Source organism: Delphinus delphis, chromosome 1 (assembly GCF_949987515.2).
Source record: "Delphinus delphis chromosome 1, mDelDel1.2, whole genome shotgun sequence".
Lineage (NCBI taxonomy): Eukaryota > Metazoa > Chordata > Mammalia > Artiodactyla > Delphinidae > Delphinus > Delphinus delphis.
The window spans coordinates 57,584,083-57,601,901 of NC_082683.1; the positions used below are offsets into that span (position 1 = coordinate 57,584,083).

The window sequence follows — 17,819 nt, forward strand, 5'->3', positions numbered from 1 at the left end:
CACCAATACAGCCAGAGCAATGTAGCTTATGTATATTTCCATCATTTGACAGGGTTAGTTTTATCCAGCTTTGGGGAATTACACAAACCCTCCATCTTGCAATGGGTTTCTTATATGCCATCTTATGTCTTTTGCATTTGTGTCTATTGCAGATGTGTGCAAGAGAGGGGATGTGACTGTGCAGCCTTCCCATGTAATTTCACTTGGGTCAGCTGTCAACATTTCGTGCTCTTTGAAGACCAAACAAGGCTGCTTGCAATTCTCCAGTTTTAACAAGTTAATCCTCTACAAGTTTGACAGAAGAATCTATTTTCAGCATGGTTATTCCCTCAGCTCGCAAGTCACAGGTCTTCCCCTGGGTACAACCCTGTTTGTCTGCAAACTGGCCTGTAGCAGTAATGACGAGATTCGAATATGTGGGGCAGAGATCTCCGTTGGTGGTGAGCATTCCATCCTGAATTCCTAAAAATTGGTGATCTTCTTGTATTTGTCATGATTAAGCAGAAATCCAAGTAGGAGACAGTGTTCTTTCTTCTCCCACCACAAGGATATATTTAATCTTTTTTTAAATATAAATTTATTTATTTATGGCTGCATTGGGTCTTTGTTGCTGCACGCAGGCTTTCTCTAGTTGTAGCGACCGGGGGCTACTCTTCGTTGCGATGTGCGGGCTTCTCATTGTGGTGGCTACTCTTGTTGTGGAGCACAGGCTCTAGGCACGTGGGCTTCAGTAATTGTGGTACATGGGCTCAGTAGTTGTGGCACACGGGCTTAGTTGCTCCGCGGCATGTGGGATCTTCCCGGACCAGGGCTCGAACCTGTGTCCCCTGCATTGGCAGGCAGATTCTTAACCACTGCACCACCAGGGAAGTCCTGGATACATTTAATCTTGATAGTAACATGAGCACCTCAATGTAAGAAGTCCAGAAATCAATAGAACTGGGATCACATTTAGTAAGTCTCCTCTTCCTTCTCTTCTCTCTTTTCCACCCCTCTCCTCCCCTCTCTCTTTCGCTCCTCTTTTTGGCCATTAAGACCATTTACCTATTGCCCGTGGCCTCCAATGGCAGGAAAATGGCTCTCCACAGCTGAGTGTTCATTCCTTCTTACTTATGAGAATTGTTCAAAGCCACTGCCCCCTAAAAAGAAGAGAAATGTCTCTTTTGACTTATGCAGCCCAGGCTGATACCCAAGGCTGAGCACTTTTCCTCTTTCTGACTTAATGCACAAAAAATAGTTCTTCCATCCACCTCACTCCTGACCACTGGTTATCAGACTTAGCAGAAGTTGAGAGAACTATCATCATACTTAGTATCTTTTCCTGGGTTTTCTAGAAAACTGCCTGAGACAAAACTGACATGCTAAGACTTCATGGGGGGAGGGGAGTTGTACAGTTCTAGAGAAGCAAGAGTGAGGGAATGAACTAGAAAAGGAGCAGAGCAAACACGAGGTGGTTAAGTGACTGAGCTGGCCTTGGCATCAACAGAAGATACAGCTGGTTTCTTGGTCAGTAGCGACATCCCCAGAAAGAACATATAGAAATAGAGTGACACGTGAAAGAGTTAACAGTCTGCCATCGGTCAGAGTTCACCCACAGAGCACCAACTCCCCCGCACTGCTTGCTTGCACTGTGTGTGGGCTCCTCCACGCAGCCGTGGGGAGAAAGAACTAAGATGTCAGAGTTGGCGTCTGCAGCCTGAGCCACAGTGCACAGGGTGAGCCAACAGCACACCTTCCTGCAGCCTGCAGCCTGCAGCCTCTAAGGCCCAGCCCAGCAAACCAGTGAGCATACATAGGCCCTGAGCGATCCCACGGCACTCTGTGCCTCTGTGGATCCAGGGAAGCTCCGAAGGGGCAGGTGAGAGGCATAAGAAGAGTGGGAGGAATTGCTGCAGTAGGCTGACTGACCAAGATGCGAGGACAGGGTCCTTCTCATAAAGAGAGTGACATAGAGCTCAATGAGACTCTTCAGGATGGAAAGAGTCTCTTTCCCTCTTCTAGGGACCTCTTCTCTGTGACCTATAAGAAGGTGGTTGGTACCAGGCGGTCTTCCTGGAGGTCAGCCACAAGCATTGAGCAGAACACCAAGCAAACGTCTAAGCAGATCATTTGTGGGCACGGAGGCATAAACTAGGTCCTGTACTCCTCTTCCAGATCAGGGGCTCCTGTTGACACCACTTATGGGTCATGTATTCTCAGCTCTGATAGCCTGTGGTGTAGTAAAAGGTACCTGGGCTTTGAATCTCAACACTGCCACTAGCAGTGGACTCTTAGACAATTTCAATTCTCTGAGTCTCAGTTTCTCCATCTGTGTGATGAAGATACTAACACCTACCTCATAAGATGGTTGTAGTGATTAGATGACACCTTGTATGCAAAGTGCTTAACCTAGTACCGGTCACATAGGAGGCACTTAAGTGATGAGCGCTAGGGTTGCAGGTCCATCGGTTTTACTCTTTTCTTCATGTGTGCAGCATGCTAAGTGCTGAGCCTGTTTCTCTTGAAAGGAATTATAAGCATTGGTTACAGACAAAATGAAAATTTTTTCTTAAAAACACCATTAGTCCTCACCTCCCTTGTCCTCAGAACACCTGAATATTTCATCCAGGTAATTCACAATCTTACAGACCATCATACCATATTGGTATCAGACATTCTCAGCCCTGTGATGTCAGTTCCAGGTGTCCACAGTGCTGCAGGTGTTTTCTTCTTATTTAGGGGGCTAACAATGGCCTTGAAAGTCAGTATCTTTGCAGATGTCCTTAAGCCATTCCATTCCATTTCCTATCTTTGCTTAGGTGCATGAGAGTGATGTAACTCCTTTTCATTTGTTTACTTTTTTGTTTTTTTTTTTGCGGTACGCGGGCCTCTCACTGTTGTGGCCTCTCCCGTCGCGGAGCACAGGCTCCGGACGCGCAGGCTCAGCGGCCATGGTTCATGGGCCCAGCCGCTCCGCGGCATGTGGGATCTTCCCGGACCGGGGCACGAACCCGCGTCCCCTGCATCGGCAGGTGGACTTGCAACCACTGTGCCACCAGGGAAGCCCTCATTTGTTTACTTTTCCATCCAGAGGTTGTGGATACATCTGTGACAGTTTGCAACATCAGGAGATCTAGGGAGATAGTGAGGGGTATCTGCCCAGTGCAGCTCAGTTGGGTGACACTGCTGGAATGTTGCTTGTGCAGCATACTCAGGTGGTAACCACACTATCAAATGGCTGCTCTTTGAACAAGTTTAGCACCTTTGAGGTGAAGAACTGACTGGAAGCAACACCTTTTTCTGAGTATGGCTAGTCATTCCAAGAAAAGACACAATGAATGTTGGTTTAACCCAGTGTAGTAAGCTTAAACCTATCTAGTGAGGGAGTGAGCAGCCCATTTTCTTTTTTGTGATAAGCAGTAGCCCATAGTGCCATTGCATACTCTGAGTGGGCCTGTCATAAAGTTGACTGGTTCTTCAGAACTGGGAATGGGTAAATGGCCTTTAAGCCTTCTCTTTCTGGCCCCTTCCTGGGCTTGTGCTGCTCTGCTGCCTGGAGCTCATCCAAATTGTGCGGTAACTAAACAACCAGTGCTCTACCTAACCTCAGAGGATTGGGCCACAAACTATTTGGACAATCAAGGAAATAAATGAAAGACAATGGATCCTTGCTTAGTTGTTTTCAATATATGTTTAGCTGTTGATATTTCTGAAAGCTGTTTTTCTAAGACCTTTTATTTCACCTAGTAAGTAGGGCTTTTAAAAATAATAAGCATAATACGCATAACAATTCATTACATGGTAAACCATTTTAATTTTCAGAGACTTTGATTTCTGACCTTTCCTTAGCATCGGCTATTATATATTTGTATTGAAGAGAATCACATCTGGTTTCTCCTGGGGCAGACAGTCTCTGCCCAAACCAAGTCCTGGGCTGAAGTAGACACCTTGATTTCATGGTCCAGGGAACTCACACCGAGAAAGTTGACTTGATTTGTGGGTAAGAGCTGTGGTCTTTAAAATGAGATGCTCTGCAAACTTTTAGGAGTAAAGGTGAGGGTGAGTAACTTTTTCATTAAGCAAAAGTGCCAGGTACTTTATCTCATTTGGTCATCAAAAGACTGTATGAAGCGTTAGGGTAATGATGCTGGTTTGAACACATGCATTTACTTTCATTCCTTGTGAAATAAAGCCAAGATGCAGTAAAAAAAAAAAAAAGTTTTGTAGAGGCACAAACCGTAAAGGACAAAAGGAATGGGAGGGGAGACACAGCAACAAAGTTTTGGAAGCTGGAAAACAGGTGGGCCAGTGATAATTGGCTTAGCCTACAGCTGGCAGTGAGAAACTTCAAGATGCAACCTGATTTAATGCAGAAGCTCCCACCCCAGACAGACAGAAATTGGTGATACCATATACTGCTGGGAGTGAGGGTAGCAGTGGGGATAAAAATGGGAGATTTTAATTGAAAAATCTATTTAAAAAACAGATTCTCAGATTCCCTTCCCAATTTCATGTATCCAGTTACTTGCTGCTTTTCTACACTGGCATAGCCCTGGAGGCCTGGTATCAGAGGGCCACTGAGCTAGTTTCAGCCCATTCAGTTGAGATTGATGGTACGCACTGAAAAACAGAAGGATGAAAAGGACATTGGCATATAGCTCCCTTCAGACCTGTACCCTCCTCCTGGCAGATTAGAAAATCCTTTTCTGGAAATCAGACCAGGCTAAGAGGAAATATCTAAAATTATTTGCAATAGAGGTTCCTAAGAAACCCTAGTCAGATCATCCTGGAGTGAAACCCAGAGTCAACAAATGTCCCTCAACTGACATACCCACAGAGCTCCAATCTATAATGTAGTGTTCCCCCTCCTATATATGAATAAAAATACAAGGATCCAGGAATTCCCTGGTGGCCCAGTGGTTAGGACTCAGCGCTTTCACTGCCAAGGGCCTGGGTTCAATCCCTGGTTGGGGAACTAAGATCCCACAAGCCACACAGGGTGGCCAAAAATAAAAAAAAAAAAACAAGGATCTGAGGAAAATGCCTAACACGGAGAACAGAAACTGAAACAAACATGTGGAACAAAGCATACAAGCAAAGTGGAAGAAACAGATGTATTCAGGGAGAAGAAATGTTAAGAAACAAAATCTATCCTTGATACACTTAGGAACTAAAAGCAAATATTGCATGTAGAACAAAAATAGGATGCTATAAAAAGGAAATATTCAGAGAATAAAAAACATCCCCCCCCCAGAAAAAATAAGTGGAAATGAAAAACTCAATAGGAGGGAAGAAATGTAAACTGAGGGGTTTTTTTCCCTCATATTAGAGCAAAAGGATCAAGAGTTTTAAAATATAGGAGATAAAATACAAAATTAGAGAAGAAGGTCCAACCTATGAAACTAGGGATTTTTAGAAAGAAAAAAACAGATAAGAATTATCAGAGAAATAATTCAAAAATGTTTCCCAAAATAAAAACTAAAAGTTCCCAGAAGTTATGATCTCTTTGAGAATCCATAAGAATGAAAGAAAAGAGACCCCATTAAGCACAGTCTATACTCAGCCAAAGTATCAGTCAAGTGTGAGGGTAGAATAATGACATTTTTAGCCATGTTCAAAATATTTCCTCTCCTGCAACCTTTCCCAGGGAACCACTGGAGGATATACTCCACCAGCACAAGTAATTAAATCAAGAAAGAAGAAAGCATTGGATCTAAGAAACAGGAGATCCAACACAGGGAAAAAAAAAAAGAGAAGGAATTTCCAGGACACTGAGGTCTGGCAGTTCCAGAAAGATAGCTGTGTACAGGTACAGAGGCAAACCCATCTCACTGGAAAGTTCACAAGGCTCCCGGAAACTGGTCTCCAAGCAGATGAAACAAATAGAATTCTCAGTGCTTCTGAGTATGTTGAACAGTGATTCAGATAATTGACTTGAAAGTTTAGAATTATATTAATAATAAGGAAACTAAACAAATGGAAAAACAAGAAAATGACTACCTCCAAGATAAACAAGAAGTTGTACATAAAATGAAAAGTTAACATAGTATTAGTCGTAAGCGGTTGTATATACAGATATATAAATGTATATATGTATATATGTATATCTATATATACACATATGAGTCTATTATCCTAGGAAAAGAAAGAGTTTATTATTCCATTAAACAAACCTCTATGAGCTACATATTGTTCTACTCACTTTATAGATGAAGAAACTGAAGCTCTGAGAAGCTCATCTGGGCAAGATCACACAGTGGGTACTTACTGTCCCCAGATCTATGGTGTGTGCTAAGGACAAAAAAAGCTTTTATTCCATCAATTACAGCTTTCTTTTTTTCTGAGCAGACAGTGTCTAGGGCTTCGGTGGTACCCTTGTTTTATCTCACCCAAAGGAAGCCTCTGTCTACATCTGGGTCTCAGTATTAGGGTAGAATGAGATGACCCAGTAACAGAGTATTCTCTCTTATCTCCATTGAATCTGAGAAACTCGTAGCTTTGAGTTCTGTCTTTGACTATAAAATGGCTTCATTTAAAAATACACACCTTATGATAGAAGGGACCATGCCTGCCTTGTTCACCTTTGCATTTCCACAGCTAACACTGCCTAGCCCATGGAAGGTTCTCAATGTCTGTGTACATAAAGAATTAATTTATACGTGTTCATTAAGTGCTCCAAGTGATGCTGCAGAAATTAGATTCAGGTGGTACAGCCCAGGAAGGCATGACTAAGGGCCAGTGCGTAAAAGTGCCTTGGCAACAAATCTCAGGTCAATGGAGAAAGAAAGCCCCTCAGTTTTAAACGTTTCTAATATTTGAATGGGCTTCATTCTAAAAAAGTAAACTCATCATCAACTGGGGTAATGGAGCTAGCACTGAACGTTCACCTGTCAGGGAGAACAGTAAAATATGGTGGTGAAAGACTTGGATTCAAGTCAGCCACTCCTGGGCTGGAGACCTGATTCTGCCACTTCATCGTTTTGTAATCTTGGGCAAGATACTTCATCTCTAAGTCTTAGGTACTTGATGTAGCTGCTATGATTTCCAATTGAGAAAAACCACACATAAAACACTGAGCATAGGACTTGGCATATAATAATTGTTTGATCCATATTCACTATTATTGCCATGGTTATTAGAAGAAATGCATGCCTAGGAGGCAAATTTGAACTTCATGGGATCTGAAATAGCTCCCAGCTCCTCTGGGTATAGGAGACATAGGGGAAGTATTGTTATCTTGTTGGCAAATAATAACAATGTAATAGAAGTATCACCTGTGTGCTGTTTAAAATAGGTGGTTTTGTTATTTATTTTTAAAGTTGTTCCAGAACAGCCTCAAAACTTATCTTGTATACAGAAGGGAGAACGTGGGACCGTGAGATGCACCTGGGATAGAGGACAAGACACCCACCTGTATACTGCCTATACTTTACAGTGAGTGAGACTGTATTTTCACAGCTTTTTTGGTAGGTCTTCTCTTAGATGACATTTAGAAGTACCGAACAGTTCTAGTTTTACCAGAGGGAAGAAGCAATAAACACCTCTAGATAATTAGATACTTTAAAAAAAATTCTAGTGTTCATCAAGTAAAACTGGTTTATTCATCTAAAGTGTGACTAACTCAGAGTTCTCTTCAGGGCATCCAAGGCCCCTGTTGTAGTCGTTCTTCCCTGCTCTATAGGATTAAACTGGCTGCATTATATCCCTTTCCTTTTCTGCAGTTGTGGACTCTTAGGGTCACGGTATAGACTCTTAGAGTCTATAAATAGACTCTTTTATGTGGTAGCATTCCATTTGCCTTGGAGGAGTTTCTTTTTAAAGCACCTTTGCCTGACCTGAGAGTTCACAAAAAGAGAGAGTCTGGGAGATTCTTTTCCTTGGAGTTGATTCTGTAATCCTCTCCAAAGATCCCGCTGGTAGCACTATGCCTAAGTGAGTAGGAGATAAGGAAAAGGCAGTGGGGCTCAGGGTTCTGGTCTGTACCAGCATCTGGCATTTCTGTGCAGTAAATGCCAAGGTGGCCATGGATCCTTTGGTTGACTGGATCTGTCCTAAGGAGCTAAGATGTCAGCCGGGGTTTTGGGAATTCAGACAGTGTAGAGATGGTTACTCACCCATACGAATGTCAAAAAGTCTCAGTCCTACCAATAAAAAAAGAGAGGGGTGAAGTATGGTCCTATTTATGACCACAGAATACAAATATTCCCATTGTGTATCCCCTAGTAGTAAAACTGACCTTAAAAATGTGAGGAATTTTAAATATATGAACATTTTGTTCCTTTGTGCTAAGAAGGCAACAGCACATAAAGTATCTTGCTAAACACAATCGTCTTTCATTTACAGGTTAAAGGGACCAAAAAATTTAACCTTGCAGAAGCAATGTAATGATCACTATTGTGATCATTTGGACCTTGGAATTAACCTAACCCCTGAATCACCTGAATCTAGTTACACAGCCAAGGTTACTGCTATCAACAGTCTTGGGAGTGCTTCTTCATTCCCATCCTCATTCACATTGTTGGACATAGGTATGTATTATTTCACTTTTTGTAAGTGTCGATCTTTAGCACGTGAATATTATTTTTTAAATCACTTGAATGTTCTATGTGTGATTGTTTCAAAAGGGACAGTGGTTCATGGAAAGTGGCCAGTAGGCATAGGCAAAGGATAGATGTTTCTTTGATGCAAGCAAAAGGATGTATGTCTCTAGAGCTATAGAGAGATGTTCAAAATGGGATATTGAACACTATTCTCTCTGTTGGAGAAATAAGAGCCCCCTGGCCTCAAATCCCATGAAGGTACTGGCTGCCAGTGATACCATCTGACTGAGGCAAGGGTCATGTGAGGTTATTCAGGTGTCTTTTCACCCCCATGGCTACTCCATTGTTCTGAGATAGGCTGCATGTTGGCCTGCAGGGCCAGAGCAGCCAGGTGCCACCTATAAAGAAAGTGTATCACTGTACCAATCCATCTTCCTCAGAGAATACCTACCTCCACCCCTCTCATCAGCTTGGGAGCTAGAGTGAGCCAGTCCCAGCACATTTCTGAGCAAATGTAATTGGCCCAGTTGAATCAGAGGCCAATCCCAGGCATTCCCAAGGTCTCAACATCCCATGTAGGACTGGGCTTCAGGCCTGCCTGAAGTTCTGGCCTCACACTATGTGTCTCTCTTCTCTCTTCCCAAAGCACCTCTTTGCACACATACTGCTAACTGTGAGTCTGAACGTCGGTATCTACTCTATATTTTCCTATCAAAGTTCTGCCCATTCCACCTTCCATCTCTTTACATTGATCATCTCTAGCCACCTTCTTTCCCTCTTATTCTTCTCTTCTATTCCTCTGTTGCTCTCTTTCCTATGGCTTTTCCTACCAATATTTCTTCTCCTTCTGAGGTGATCACCACTAACCACACCTCTACCTTCTCAGCCACTGGAACTCCTGGGTTTTGGCACATTGGTTTTCTTTCAATCATTGAATTAAATGGAATCGAAATTATTACTGATGTTCATCGTAGTTTAGTAAAAATGAGGGTAGATTAAAGGGAATTACTTTAATGATTTAGAAATGAATCCAACTTTTTCTTCTTTCTAAAAGCCAGGGACTACTCTCTTGTCTATTTCACCAAGTTTAGTAGCCATGCATCTTAGAAATGAGATTTGTTCAACTCTTTATACGCCCATGTCAATACATAAGACAATTTCCAATTATGGAGCCTGAATCACACTTTTTTTTGTCCTGGTTACCAGTGAGGCCTCTTCCTCCGTGGGACATCAGAATCAACTTTGTAAACGCTTCCGTGAGCAGGTGTACCCTTCAGTGGAGAGATGAGGGACTGGTGCTGCTTAATCGACTCAGATATCGGCCCATTAACAGCAGGTCCTGGAATATGGTAATGGTCTCTAGAGTGAAGGGGAAACCAGGGAGGGGTTCTTAGTAGCAATGCCCAGATCTCTCTTTTCATACCAGCAAAATATGGAGTTTAAGAATATTTAGCCCACAAGTACACATACACATTTGAGACATACCAGTCACTTACACTTCTGTTTATTAAGAAATATCTTAAAATTTGATCACTGATTCCGAAATTTTTTAAGCCACAGGCTTCTGTAAATCCACATTAATTTTCTACAATTTATTTCTAGTGAGTCATTTTTCCTTGTTATTTTACCCCCTACCCCATCATTACTTCCATTATTACTTTTTAGTAATTTTTTTTAACATTTTGGAAAGAGAAATATTAGGGAATGTTCAAAGAGGGGCTTATCTGAATTGAATATTCCAAAGAAAAAGCTTCACATTTTGATGTAATAGTAAACATTAATTTTTTTTTTTTTGCCATGCCACGTGGCTTGTGGGATCTTAGTTCCCCTACCAGGGATTGAGCCCCAGCCCTTGACAGTGAAAGCATGGAGTCCTAACCACTGGACCACCAGGAATTTCCCTAAACATTAAATTTTTTACAATAAAAAATATAAGATTATAATTCCTTCCAGTATTTTGTAAAATATAATGGCTTATAATAATAACAAAGGATCAGCTCCACATGTAGAGAGGTATAATAATTAAATTTTTCACCTATAATTTTTCCTATATAATTTTCTTATATAATTAAATTTTTCTGTTTGGGACCAGTTTTATGTCTGTGTTAAAACATTCATCACATCCTAGTTGTAACCAAATAAAGAATAATCTCTAGTGTAGAAACAAGCTTCTTCAAGGCCCTTTTGAAAACTGGTAGTTTTCTATCTTGTTTTTCAGCTGGTTTCGGGATCCCCCCTTGGAATCCATATAGATGGATTCTTAGACCCAGGAGTTTTTTGTTTTATTAATGAGAAGCTATTGTTTCAGATTAACATCACGTGTATTCAGTAACCCAGTCATTGATATTTCTTCTTATTGAATGACAGATTTGAAAAGTAAAAAGCGTTATCTGGTCTAGTTTTCCTACCCTTATTTAAATTAATTTAGTATTAACAGGCACTTTTTAAAATCTTGTTGGATTCAAGGTTAATGCCACAAATGCCAAAGGAAGACATGATTTGCTGGACCTGAAACCCTTTACAGAATATGAATTTCAGATTTCCTCTAAGTTACATCTTTATAAAGGTAGTTGGAGTGATTGGAGTGAATCATTGAGAACACAAACACCAGAAGAAGGTATGTGTCTAAAAAAAAATGGAGGGGAGGGAGGTGGATAGAGTGGAGGAAAGACAGGAGAGAGAGAGGAAGATGTAATGATTTCTTTGGAATAGAATCTCTAAAGAACTGTTACTGAATCAAAAAGTATGAGTGCATTAATTAACAAGCTCATTTTGACATTGACTTAAGTATTGAAGCTGTCCAGGGAGATATGTTTATATTGCTAAAAATTTTTTAACATTAGGTAAGTCCTACTCCTGTTTGCCACATGTTATCATGCTGGTTACAAGTTTATGCCTCAGTAATGTTTGATTATATCTCTTATTTCTATTTCACTTACTTTCTCAGTTACTTTCTCTTATTCCACAAAGCTGCAACCAGTAATTTCATTCCTTTATCATTAAACCTTGATACATTTTACCCTTTGGATTCTATGAAAATTAATATGGCTTTATAAGCCATACTAAAAGCTTGAAAAAAGGTAAACTCTGGAGACAACATTTTAAAATAAAGTTTAACATCTGGCAATCTTCTCTCCTCCAAATGTTACAGCACTGTACTTCTTCAAACCTTTGATACTCACTGCTCACATGAGTACCACTAGACTGCCCATAGCTATAAAGAGGAGATCAAATATACTTTTAAGTCTGATGGACTTTTCTTTTTGGTAATTATTGGGAAGACAATTTTATTGAAGTATAATCGAAAAAGCAAAAATGCTTATATGAACTTTATGACAATACTAAATCTTTGGAGATACAAGAAATAGCCATCTGAATATTAGTTTTCAAAAGCACTCAGTGATACAGTATACAGCTTCATAATTTATGAAAATTTGTTTCAGAGGAAAAATAATTGACATATAATCTGTTGCTTTATTATCTGGAGATTTTGAAGCATTAATGTCAGAAAAGCTAAGTCCTTATTTGTGAAACTTATAGATATGTGTGCATGTAAACTAGCCTAATGATTAAGCTACATTCATTTTCTGTGAGCTACTAGTGATTTTTGGTAACTGATGACACTTATCAGTGATACTCCAGTGACTTTCAAGGATGTAAACTATTAATAAAATAAATAATATATAAATTGTAGAATAATTGTATACTCTTCCTTTCTTCTGACAATAATTGCATTTCGCTATTTAAAAAAATATTTTTAAATGAATTCATTCAGCAATTATAATTTATTCCTCTCATTTTATGATAAAAATCTCTTAAATTAATGTTGAGCCACTTTTTCTCTGTTTAAATGTGTGTCATTTTTATACTCCGGAGCTTACTCTTGTTATCCTTTTATTACAATGTCAAAGTAATGCATTTTAAAAATACCTCATGGATTTTTAGACTTTATTTATACATAGTACAGATAAAATTCTTGGAAATGGGCCATATTTTATGTCCAAGTCCAAGGTAGTAAATAGGCTGAAAATTTTTAAGTTATATCACATTAAGCTAAAGTATAAACTAGGGAAACTCTGGGCTTGTAAATTCTTATCATTTTTACTGACACTTGATAATGACCCATTTAGAGATGTATGAAAAGGTTTTTCTTTCTTTCTTTTTTTCAAGTGTTTATCTGTTGCATTAAAAACCCAAGGCAGGATGGTAACTTTCTCATATCCTATAAAATAAACCACCATCATAACAATGAGTGTAGCAACTTGTTACGGTTATGAACTCGTAGATGATTATGAATTGAACCAAGGAAGCTGGCTTATTCAGAGTAATTGCAAACATTCATAAAGAGAGAAATGCATTCTCTGAGATACACCACGCTACCAAGCTCTGCTGGTTTCCTTTCAGTGTCTGAATCTCCCTTTTTTGTGTTTGATCTTTCTGTGGGTTGTTGTAGGATCTCTTTTCTCTTACTCTAAACTTCATGGTTTTCACCTCTAACCACTGTTCCTGTCATCAGTTTCTGTATGAAACATCAACTGATGTAAACCTAAAAGGTGTGAATTTTTTTTTAACACTATTTCCTTTTGACCCCTGAGATGTGTACGGATGTATAACTTGGCATTTAAAAAAAAAAATACTAGTAAGCTTTTTTCTTTTTTTTTTTTTTTTAGTTACTGTCTAAAACTGAATGATCTTATGGTAGAGCTTTTTCTTTGCAGCCTTGGCTACTCAAAACAGAGCAATATGTTATCTCCTGGTGGATTGGGCACAGTTATTTATAGCACTCCAGCAGAGAATGAGGGTATTATTCACTCCATATGGCCCTTTCCTATGTCATTAAATTCAACTCTTGTCATGGTCCTCCATGAAAAACACTTTTAAAATGACCACTAAGTAAGGGGTGGAAGGAAAGAGATAACTTTCTTATGTTTGGGAGGACAGTCCAGCAATCAGTAACCATCAGTGGGCCTGATACTGGGAAACAAGCAATCATATTTTACTTCTAGTGGGAAAACAGTCTGAATTTGGGCTGCATAGTGTCCAAACATGCCTGAGAATATGCCCAGATGTTGGGGGGAAGGCACTCCCTCATCATTTTGAACACCCAGGAGGAGACTCCAAAATAAAGATGAATGAGCCATTCCTTAGAGCTGTATCATCAGTTACGTGTTTCTGTCTGTTCATTCACCATTTTTCAGTCTTATTTATATGTTTGGTCTTGCTAAATGTGACGGTGAACAATTAATAAAGGAAGTGTTAAATGCTCATACTAGTGCCAGAGCAGCAAAGGAGGAGTCCTCCCCCACTGTGGTGATAGCATAGGTGATTGGTGAGAGATCCCAAAGAGGAGAAAATGCAAGGCTACCAGCTGCAGCCACCCATGTTCACATTAAGAAGCTAGACAATTATTCATTCATTTGTGACTTTGAACTATTGCTAGGATAGGTTAGGTGTGAACAATTAAATACTAGAGGTTATTTTACCATCTTAGTTAGCAAGCAAGATGGTAAGTGTAGCTTAGGAGTCAGCAAACATTTGCTATAAAGGTCCATATAGTAAATATTTTCAGCTTTGCAGACCATATGATCTTTGTCACAACTACTAAAATCTACTGTTATCACAGGCAAGCAGCCATTGACAGTATGACAAATACATAGACAAAGCTGTGTCCAAAATTTTATTTTTGCACACTAAAAATTGAATTTTATAAAATTTTCATGTCACTAAAAATGATTCTTCTTTTGACTTGTTTTCAACCATTTAAAAATGTGAAAACCATTATTATTAGTTCACTGGCTATACCAAAACAGGGAATAAGGAATCAGCCAGATTTGGTCCATGGGCCATAGTTTGCTGACTCCTAAACTAGCTAAACTTGAAACTATTATACTTGCATCTTTTTTGCCTAAGGCTTCAGGAAATGAGAATGAATGGTTCTTTACATTCTAAAGGGATTTACCTACAAACATTTTCATTAGAGGGAAAATGTTATGTTTTAGATCCAGTGAGTGTCCCTACCCTTTTTTCTTCTTCTTGTGGTCTCTTCTAAGCCCAGCATCTGTCCTGGAAGAAGTAAATGCCTGAGCTTAACTATTTGACAAGGTAGTGATCACCTAAATGGGAAGAAATGTTTTCCATGAAGCCCTCCAAAAGAAGCCACTGGGGGAAAAATACTTCTCTGGATGATCTGTGAGGAATGTGTGTATATCAGGAACTATGCCAGGTGCTCAGACATAATGATAACCAGTCAGATCCTCAGACTCAAGAGCTTATAGTCTATCTTGGAACGTCACGGAAAGATTCCTGGAAGAGACGACACCAAGAAAAACCTGCAAAGTCCAAAGGGAATCTTGTGGCCTTCCTCCATCTGGAACATGTGGTCTCCAAGGTTATTGCAGTAGAAGAAAAGAGCTATTTCCTCCTAGAAGTACTTGATTCTCTTGAATTCTGTGAAATCCCTTGTTCCTGGTTTTTACTCTACCATGTTGGTCCATTCTTCCTTGTCGCTTTTGCTGGCCATCTTTCTCTTTTTAATCTCAATCTGTAGGGCTTTATATTGGACCCCCTTCTTTTCCCAGCTGACCTCATTCAGTCTCATGGCTCTAAAGCTAGATAGGTAGGTGAAGAGAGAGAGAGAAAGATAGAATATAGTTTCTGTCCTGGACTCTTTCCAGAACTTCAGGTTTGTGTTCCAATCACCTATTCCATATCTTCACTTAGATGTCAACAGACATTCTAAACCTCACATAGCCTAAACAGACACTTTTATTTTTTTCTCCAAAGCAAAATGTTTCCAAAATTGCCTCTGTTTCAATCTTTCCTGTTGTGGTAATTGACACCACCATCTTCCTAGCTACTCAAGTCAAAAATGCAGAAATCATCCTTAACTTCTCCTTTTCTCCGATCCCCTCATACCAGCAGTTGACTCTTCTAAAACATTCAAAATGCATTCATTCTTTCCATTGCTACTCTGACTATCCTAGTTTAAGCTACTTTCTCATTACAAAGTGTAACAATAAAATGAACACTTAGAAACCCACCATTCAGCTTAAATGCTATAAAATTACCAATATATTCTTACCGTGTCATGCTTCACTATACGTAACCACTATTCTGGGCTGTGTGTTTATATCATCCTCATACTTTTTCTCGTAGCTTTCAGAAATGTATGTATTTCTAAACAGTGATTAGTTTTGCTTATTTTTGAGCTTAATCAAAATTATATGTGTATGTAATCTTTTGCAACTCACTTTTTTCCCTTGGCACTCTAACATGAGGCCTCCATTGACTTTAGTATGGATGAAACATTTCTGCTTCTATTAAGAACAAGCTCTTCACTTGTGATCTGGATGTTGAAAGGTTATGTTTCTTTAAGAAAAGAAAAGATGGTGGAGTATTCAGCTATGTCAAATGCTGCCAATAAATCCAATGAAATGAGAATAGAGAAGTGATCATTAGATTTGGCAAAATAGCATTCATTGCCGACCAGGAGCAGCATCAGTAGTGTGATGGGGACAGAATCAATTGGCATTGCTTGAGAGTGAATGTTAGGTGAGGGAATAAAGACAGTGACAATTCACAACTCTTCAAGAAGTTCTGTGAAGGAGAGCAGAAATGTTGGGCAGTAGCTGGAGCAGGATGTGGTATTAAGAAATTCCCTATTTGTTTTTGCTTTTAGGATCAGAGATAATACAGTATATTTGCAAGGTGATGATAAGGTCCCAGCAGAGAGGGAGAAATTAATGATACAGGAAGTAGGATAATGGTGGGAGAGAGATCCTTGATGAAGCAAGAGGATAGGATCCAGAACTCAAGGGGTTGGTCTTTGATGGAGGTGGGCATGCTTCATCCACAGTAAAATCAGTAGGGGTGCTGTGTTAGGGAATTGATGGGGAAGTTCGAAAGTTTCCAGGGTGGAAAGATTAGGGAATCCCTCTCTGATTGCTTCCTTTTGCTCAGTGAAGAAGTTGAGAGAATCAGATCATTGGAAGTGAGCAGGTGGAGGGAGGGACAGTACCAGCCATTGGGAAGGAACACCAGGGTGGATGATGAGCCACCAAAAATAGTGACAGAAAGGAGTGGAAAGAGAGAGTGAACCAAGTGTTGAAAGTTATCAAAGAGGAGGAAGGGTGGGAGCATCTGTGTAGGGCTTCCCATGGAGACATAGCAGGGGGTAACGTATAAAGGCAAGAGTATACCACTAAAAAATTGTTTAAGCAAATGGGTGTTTGTAAATCTGTTTGAGTTATTTGAAACTAGATTTTAGAGAAACGTATCACAGCCCAAAGAGTGGACGTGGAGTAACCAAGATGGCAAATGACTTATCTCTATCTTGTCCTGCTTGGAGCATGGTTTGGACCAAAATATTCTCATGGGTTCAATTTAGCCCACTACCTGAAATCTCTCAAGATATTCCTTTTTCATATTTACTTTGTGTTAAATTCTCCATTTTCACTGTTCTTAGAGATCTTTCTACTCCACTCCACTGCCTGCTCAAATCTCTGTGGAGGGATTGCTTTCCATTTGCAATTCAATTGCTCTTGTTTACGCCCTTGCACTTGCCTTGGCTTCAGAGACGGATGCTAACCTCAGAAGTAGCACATGGCTTGGCCCTGATTTATTTACCACATGTGCTGTTTCACAGAATCCTAGAATCTTGGGATTTAGAGTTGAAAGAACCCACGAGGTCAGTTAGGTCAGTTAAACTGATCTTCTGCTTAATTTAGGATGTCCTCTTTTTTCATATTGGTGATTCCCTCCTCTTTAACCCAGTGGTTTTTTCCTTTACCTTGAAGGTACATTCATCTCAGGAGAACTGACTTCCATTTCTCAATATTCATATTTTTAATCATTTGTACCCATCTTTTTTTTGTCACTTGGACATATGGGCCTTTGACTTACCTTTTCTCGTCTACCCATAGTAGTTTTATCTGTCTTTTGTTAGATAACACTGAGGTTAGAACTTTAAGTGATTTTATGACAGTTGAATGTCAAAGATTGTCTCTAATATTAGCCCTTAAGTTGCTCTAAGCAGAAATGGTTTGACATTCCTGGTCATGAAATTTTATGCTTGACACTCATACAGATTTAGCTAATGATTTCTCTCCCATAGAGGCTTATGCTGCAAGTGGGCACCATTAAAATTTCAGCTTCACTTGCAATTTATCCTGTGAACAAAATATGACTCTAGAATTTGATTCTTAGCTCTGTGATAATCTGGTAGGTTGTAGAGGCAATGAGTGACAATGAGAGGCAATGAGGCAATGAGTGTTCCCTTTAAATTTCTTACCAATATGTAAT

General features: G+C 39.7%; 1 protein-coding gene across 1 annotated transcript in view; it reads left to right on the plus strand.

Annotated features, from left to right (window-relative positions):
* IL12RB2 (interleukin 12 receptor subunit beta 2) overlaps positions 1-17,819 on the plus strand; it is a 72,972-nt gene that overhangs the window by 4,156 nt on the left and 50,997 nt on the right. The window contains exons 3-7 of the mRNA XM_060023635.1: positions 153-440; positions 7,299-7,413; positions 8,323-8,507; positions 9,726-9,868; positions 10,986-11,136. Coding sequence (XP_059879618.1) covers positions 153-440; positions 7,299-7,413; positions 8,323-8,507; positions 9,726-9,868; positions 10,986-11,136 — 882 coding nt within the window. The remainder of the gene's footprint in view (positions 1-152; positions 441-7,298; positions 7,414-8,322; positions 8,508-9,725; positions 9,869-10,985; positions 11,137-17,819) is intronic.